The sequence below is a fragment of the Rhodamnia argentea genome, chromosome 4, assembly GCF_020921035.1.
Source record: "Rhodamnia argentea isolate NSW1041297 chromosome 4, ASM2092103v1, whole genome shotgun sequence".
NCBI classification, from domain to species: domain Eukaryota; kingdom Viridiplantae; phylum Streptophyta; class Magnoliopsida; order Myrtales; family Myrtaceae; genus Rhodamnia; species Rhodamnia argentea.
In genome coordinates, this window is record NC_063153.1 from 18,191,428 (window position 1) to 18,198,067 (window position 6,640).

Here is a 6,640-nt window from a genome sequence, read left to right on the forward strand (position 1 = left end):
AGCAAGGCCGACCGATCGAATTGGAAACTATCCGAATCAGACCAAACCGTTGTTCGATTATCGGTTCCATAAAATTGATGCTGCTGATTTTCAGTCTGGTTCCTAATTCCAAGGGAAACCGGGCCGAGCCGTTTATTTTTATTTTTATTTTTTATATCTTAAATGTGACATAATAATTCACCAGTAATTTTTTATTTCTTAAGTACAAACCTAACTTTAATTAATACATTAAAATTAAAGTCCGTGTTGCTCACTCCTTCCGATAATCTACCGATTCTGTTAGACCACTCGAGAACTAGATCGGATTGGAAATCGATCACCCTAGCTTACATGAGCATTTGGATGGTTAAGGGACTATTTGGTAACTGGTCTATTTCTCTATCTTTCTATTATTTTATTCCTTGGAACATAAATTTGTTTGTGTACTTTGTTTAACTTTTATATTCCCTAGAATATATTAGTGGGTAGGGAACACATTTGAAAAAAAAAACAAGAAGTAAAAGAAAATTCTACTTTTTTCTTCTCTAGAACAAAAAAGAAACAAGATCATTTTAGAGGAACAAACTCAACGTAACTCGACCCTACATGGTACCCGACTCGCACATACCTAAGTCGTCGGGTGGGGTCGCGTCGGGCCGATTTTGGGTCGGGTTTAGTTTCTTTATTTTGTATTGTTGCAAAAGACCATATATACTTTTGGATTCCTTAGTGTACTTGTCATCCAAATAACGACAGATTAATTGATTTGATTTCTTTTTAATTTATATGTTAAGAATTTCTTTCATCACCCTCGAATACATTATGGAGGGAAAAGTACACTAGAAGTGCCATAACTTGTGTACGGTGTTCACTTGAGTGTCATAAATTTCAAAACATTCACTTAAGTGCCATAACTTTCAAAAATCGTTCACTTGAGTGCTACGTCGGAGCAAAATCATTCACTTGAGTGTTACAAGAACTTTTCCGGTGTGCCACGTCATCTTTTCGGCGTCTATAGTAACTTTTCCGGCGTCTACAAGTAACTTTCCCACTGCGACGTCGGCTTTTCCGACTACCACGTCAACAAGACACTCAAATGAACGATTTTTAAAAGTTATAGCACTTAAGTGAACGTTTTGAAAATTATGGCACTCAAGGGTGCGCACGGTAACACTTCAGATTAACTTCTCAACTTCTGACCAGAAGTTGATTTCTCAACTTCTCCTTCAAAGCGGAAGATGATTTTTCTACTTTTACTTCATATTAACTTCTTATCGGAAAAATTCGTTTGATTATGGTTGAAAAATTCTACTTTTAGAACATTATTAACAAAATCTTCGACGGCCGGTCGGTGGTCGGTGGGTGGCGGGCGGCGGCGTCCCCATGACGGCGGCGGGCGGGTGGGCGGGCGGGCGGCGGGCGGTTGGCGGCGATGGGCGGTCGGTGGAGGTCAATGTGATCAAAGAAGTGATTCTAAGGTGGAGAAGTAAAAAAAAAATTACTTCTCAAAGTTGGCAAAAAATCTTGCCGGAAGTTAAAAATTCTACCAGAAGTTGAAAATCCTACCATAAGTCAATTTTTTTACCAAACAAATTTCTACTTCGGCAAGGTTTTTACCAAATGGATTTCCCTGCCGGATTGACTTCTGGCAGAGAAATCCAGAAGTAGAAGTGATTTCATGCGCACCCCAAGTGAACATCGTACAAAAGTTATGGCACTTCTAGTGTACTTTTCCCCATTATGGCTAAGTCCTTATTACTTCTTGGGTTGTAATTGCTATTTAGAAATGACACATCAAAAATTTTGTATGCAACATGAAAGAATTGACAACAATGGAAAAACATGGAAGTTCGTACTCGAATGCTTTGTATTTACATATATGAATTATGTTAACACTTGAGTTTTATTAAGTTCTATTTTTTGTTTATAGGAAGTGGGTGTGGTGGGAGTCGATAAGGAGGGTGGAGTTATATTATCAATTTTTGAATTGAATCTTTAAATATTATCTTTTTATTAATTATAGTACTTTTTTAGAGTTCTTGGAATGCAGGTGAGAAGAGAAGAAGAAGAAGAAGAAGTGCACAAAAAAGAAAAAAAACTCAAAACCATAACTGAATTAGCTCGACTCGGCTCGAACCGTCAAATTACCCAAAATCATTTACACATAACCCAGCCCTACCCAATTCTAACAAAAAAAACCCTGAAAATTTCAGGTCGAGTAAGGCTAGCTAGGGTATTTTTTACACATCTACTAACTATTACATTGATTTTCTAAAGCTATCTTAGAATATCTTGATCAGTCAAGTCTTTACAAAAGTCTAGTTTTATTCAAACGTGAATTGTTAAGTCTTTATCGAATAGAAATGAAAAAAAAATTGCGAATAGAAATTTTGAGGGTTGTAACAAACGCATTTATGTTATTTTCCTATTCCGAAAATATGAATTTTATGCGATTACCAAATGGTTCTTTTACTCAGAAACTCGTCCAAGAAATAAAAATAGAAAAAACTATTTATGGACAGAAATTGTTCCTGGAACAGAAATGTTATCGAATGCATCGAAATTTTACTTCGTTCAATTGCTCTAAATCTGATAGAAATTTCAATAACCACGTTCAGATTCAATTCGACTTTGATCATAGTCATTGAATTAACGATTTGTAAATTTAGATTTCCACGTTATCATTTTATTTTGGTGAAGGGAAGCATTCCAATACATATGCAGTGGATTATACGAAATTAACATGTCCTAAAACATACTTGAATAATTGATGGTAAAAGTATATCACATAATGGACATATCTCGTTTTTTGCAGATTAAAGAATTCCTATTGCAGTTATTAAAAGAGATCGTCCGTTCGTTTGACGTTTGGGGGAGAGGTAGAATATTGTCATTGCTTTTCTCCTTCACTGTTCTTTGTTGAAAGAACGTGTCACAAGTTATCACAACAGAAGAATCGTGATTCTATTATCACGTTAAAAGAAGTGACTGCCTTTTACAGTTATCTCAATTGTTGTGGGTTATGGGTTGAGTTAGCCCATCTTTGGCGGCCCACGGCCCAGCCCCAAAACCCAACACTTTGCAATGCTATGTGATTATTACATTTAATGAAGAGAATATCATTTTCTTCCTTTTCTTTTATATTTTAAACCAAAATGTTGCTCCAATCTTATTACTCTCAATAGCCGTGAATTATCTCGATTCGGTTTGTTAATTTTAGTCCTTTTTGAATTCGATAATTAGTTATTTTAGACTTTAATTCTTTTATCGAGAAAAAGTCGTAATTTTGCATTTTGCGAGACATAGTTGCATGTTTTTTCGCCAATTTGGTTAATCTTTTTCTGCTCAGACCACAAATTATTGTTCGAAAAGGCACATGGTGTTCGAATCCACTGATTTATTTCGAATTTTCGAATGTCATCCAACGGTGGTCATAACTCTTACAACCCATGATCGGTCGGTTATGGACAAAGCAACTCTACAAGAAGAAAATGAAGGGACAGAATAGATGATGGAAGACGAGTCTTGGTTAGCAGAGAGGAATCGCTCTATTCACTATGCTCTTCTCTATCCTTCTCTATAGCTGCTGTTCAACGATCTCTGTAAAAGTTTTTTTTTTTTCCTATCGAAAGGTTTTGTGTTGCCCCCCGTAAGATCACAACAAAGCCTGACCAAAAGGCATTTCGGGACTACAAAATGAAATTGATGAACAAAAACGAAACCAAGGAGGACCATCTCTCTTTAATCTTGTATTTATCTGTAAGCACTGGTACAGTAGGGTCGTCATCCTTTCATCTTCGACCCAGATGTGCTCGAATTCGGTCGTCTCACGAATCGACCCTGCAAAAAGATGAAGAAATATAATGTGGTCAGAGATTGCATCCTCTTTCAGGACAGCACCTTTGCTGGCAAATGTCGATGTCTTGTCTGTTAACCTAAGGACTCAAAGTCTTTCGCAAAAACAGATCTACCTCTGTTTTCTGCCTCTGTCATTGAACGGTAAAGAAAAACTTAGCCAAAAAATGGAACGGAACGGGTCAAAAAAGTTCTTGCTAGTTCTGCACATGGATCGAAATCTTAGGGAAGAAGACGAGTCTTCTTGTTCAAGCTTAAGTTTCGTATACCCTCCTCTCTAGAAAGGAAGAATGTGTTTGAGGAGGGCCCAACCAAATCACCTAATTACTCTCTAATCAAATGCAGACAACGAAGAGATAATTAGGTCACATGTCTTGGAGCTGAGGAGAGATAATACCTTCATTCTGGGCCTTTGATCAGCATTAACTTTTCTGACTTGATACCTAATCTTCTTCGAGAAGAGACGATTACGCCGCTTTTCCTTGTAGCGCTGAACGCTTGCTTCCCTCACTCCCCCACTCTCCAAAAATAAGTCAATCTGGGCCAATCTTGCCTGTTAATTACATGGAAGATATCGAGCCAAAATGGACAAAAGGTCAATGCAAACTTGTAACAGGAGAAATCTAGTCATGGATACTTTGGAATGGATACGAAGGAAAGAAATTTGCAGCTCAGAATCAAATAGCATATCCCCAAAAAAATAAAAAAATAAAAATGGGAAGCTGATGACCGCATGATTGGCCGACAATGTATGTAGCTTGATTAGCTCGAAGCCACTAAACAAAAACAAGAGTATGATTAACAGCAAAGGCGGGTCCCACACACTAGATTCACGCAGAGCTGGTCCCCACCTTAAAGCAAAAACCCGAAACTTTCTAGTTGTACTTGAAAGCCGGAATCACGTACGAAACTTTCTTTTGTTAGAAATTAACGATTATATATTAGGAATGTAGGACGAGGGTTTTGGAAAAAAATATATAATTTTCACGAAGCCCCCGAGCGCGCTTACTCCTACGCGCCACCGGTTACTTGCGCGTCAGCTCTAGCGCGAACATTGAATTCTTCAACTAATGAAATCTGTCTTAAGAACATAGGAAGATTTTGCAGGCGAGAGGGTTTAGAGAACGTACAGAGACGTCATTGCCGGCGCCGTCGGAATCGTCGGAGAATGGCGAACCCTTGCCGGACCAAGCCTCGACGACCTGGTCGTAGTTCAGTTTCAACAGCAACCCAGTCACCGGCTTCGGAGTTTGGTCCTCTTTGGCCGACTCCTCCGTATCCTTGGATTCGACCGCGTTCTTCTCGACCTTACTCCTCTTCTTTTTCTCCGCCGAATTGGAGCTCCTGTTGAGCTTCGGGGATATCTCAAGCACATCGACGGTGGGGAAGTTCCACCAATTCACTTCGCTAACGTCTCTCCACGCGCTCACTCCTCTTCTGATTCCGAATCCCAAAGACGATCGACATCCATAGCTCGGGTCGCTGTACAACATTCGATGGGACACATTGGTGTCGACGCTGAGATTCCCCATGATGCTGTCGATGATCCCTTCCTCGATTTCTTCGTCCAAGATGGATTCGGCATCGAAATCTTCTTGGAAACCTTCCCAGCAAACATTCAAATCCGAGCCCTTGGATTGGATTTCATTCTCCCCTGGGCTTTGGCAAGGCTTTTCGCAGAAAGGCGAGAATTTTGGCTCGATTTGGGAAAAGCACTTGTCCTGCTTTGGCTGGTGATGCGGGAGCAAGTACCCAGAACCGGAATCATCGTCCACGACTCGAAAAGGAAGCAACACTTCCGAGGATTCATCGGCGAGGATTTGATGGGATTTGGCGGATTCACGTGGATGGTTTGTCAGATGTTTGCTGGAGAAAATGTTTGGATAGACGGTGGAGAGTAAAGCAGCCGCTTCATTGTACGTTTGGTTGGGACGCTTCCTCTGTGTCCGGGGCTTCCGGGTGCATATCGCAAGTGGTGAGTCGCTCGATTCGGAGATTGTTGAACACGGTGATGACGATGTTTGCGAAGTTCGGGTTGATGTTGTTGGGGATTTGATGATATCAAGATCGAGGGCATAAGTTCTGCTGCCTCCGCTTAGACACGAAGACATCATGCGAGAAGTAGAAGAAATTTTAACTAAAATGAAAGAGTACCAACTTGACTAGGAATCAGTGCAATGGGTCGGGAAGACTAAATTCAGTCGGACTAGAGTTTCGAGTTCTGACCAGATAATCAATCCACTGGGCAAATACTAGATCGTCTGGGACAGCAAAAGCTATCAGAAAAATTTTGTGTAGATGAGCTAATTGGGAAGGAGATTCACAGAACCAATTTCTGAAATGATCAGTTAGCAAAGGTTCGCCTTTACTCAAGAATTCGCAAGGAAAATATTCGAAAGATAGACTGCTTGAATATTAAACCTTGTTACTGAAGGCTGAAGCTCTTGCCGAAAGAACTATTGTGAATTGAAAACCCACACTCAGACGATGATTCAGCTTTAAAATGAACTCGAAAGGCCATCAGGAGAATCTAACGTTTGAAAGACTCGACATCTGAATGAGTAGAGAGCTGGTAGCTCTTGTACTATGGGGGACAAACTCAAAAGAGAGAGAGAGAGAGAGTCACAAAACCCTAGGAAAACCCAGTTATATATCAGAACTTTCTCGACTCAAGGCAGACGGGTTTAGACAAACAAGCCAAGAGGAATTAGAATTGAGAATATCTCAGAAAGGAAAATTTTCGAACGAAGGAATCAAAGAGGCTGAGTGTGCTACAGTTAAATTTTAGCAGAGACAAACAGAGGGG

General features: G+C 39.9%; 1 protein-coding gene across 2 annotated transcripts; it reads right to left on the reverse strand.

Moving 5' to 3' along the window:
* Positions 1–3,361: 3,361 nt before the first annotated feature.
* On the reverse strand, positions 3,362–6,640 carry LOC115744629 (protein CHLOROPLAST IMPORT APPARATUS 2). Of its 2 annotated transcripts, XM_030679901.2 has the most exons (3): positions 4,965–6,628; positions 4,232–4,387; positions 3,362–3,819 (listed from the first exon to the last, which is right to left on the reverse strand). In XM_030679901.2, exons 1-3 carry the CDS (start codon positions 5,946–5,948, stop codon positions 3,763–3,765), a joined length of 1,197 nt encoding a protein of 398 aa, XP_030535761.1. In that variant the 5' UTR covers positions 5,949–6,628; the 3' UTR covers positions 3,362–3,762. The 2 variants fall into 2 exon arrangements, 1 of the variants encoding a protein (XP_030535761.1); XR_004015824.2 differs by lacking the exons at positions 3,362–3,819; positions 4,232–4,387 and adding an exon at positions 4,527–4,745 and having other exon boundaries at positions 4,864–6,640.

What these genes read in the sequence shown, in the direction of transcription:
- LOC115744629 (XM_030679901.2), bottom strand. Translation starts at nt 5,948, where the DNA reads ATGATGTCTTCGTGTCTAAGCGGAGGCAGCAGAACTTATGCCCTCGAT. An exon ending in GCGCCGGCAATGACGTCTCT is followed by an intron (nt 4,388 to 4,964) that starts GTACGTTCTCTA and finishes TGTAATTAACAG; the next exon opens with GCAAGATTGGCCCAGATTGA. An exon ending in ATCAAAGGCCCAGAATGAAG is followed by an intron (nt 3,820 to 4,231) that starts GTATTATCTCTC and finishes ATCTTTTTGCAG; the next exon opens with GGTCGATTCGTGAGACGACC.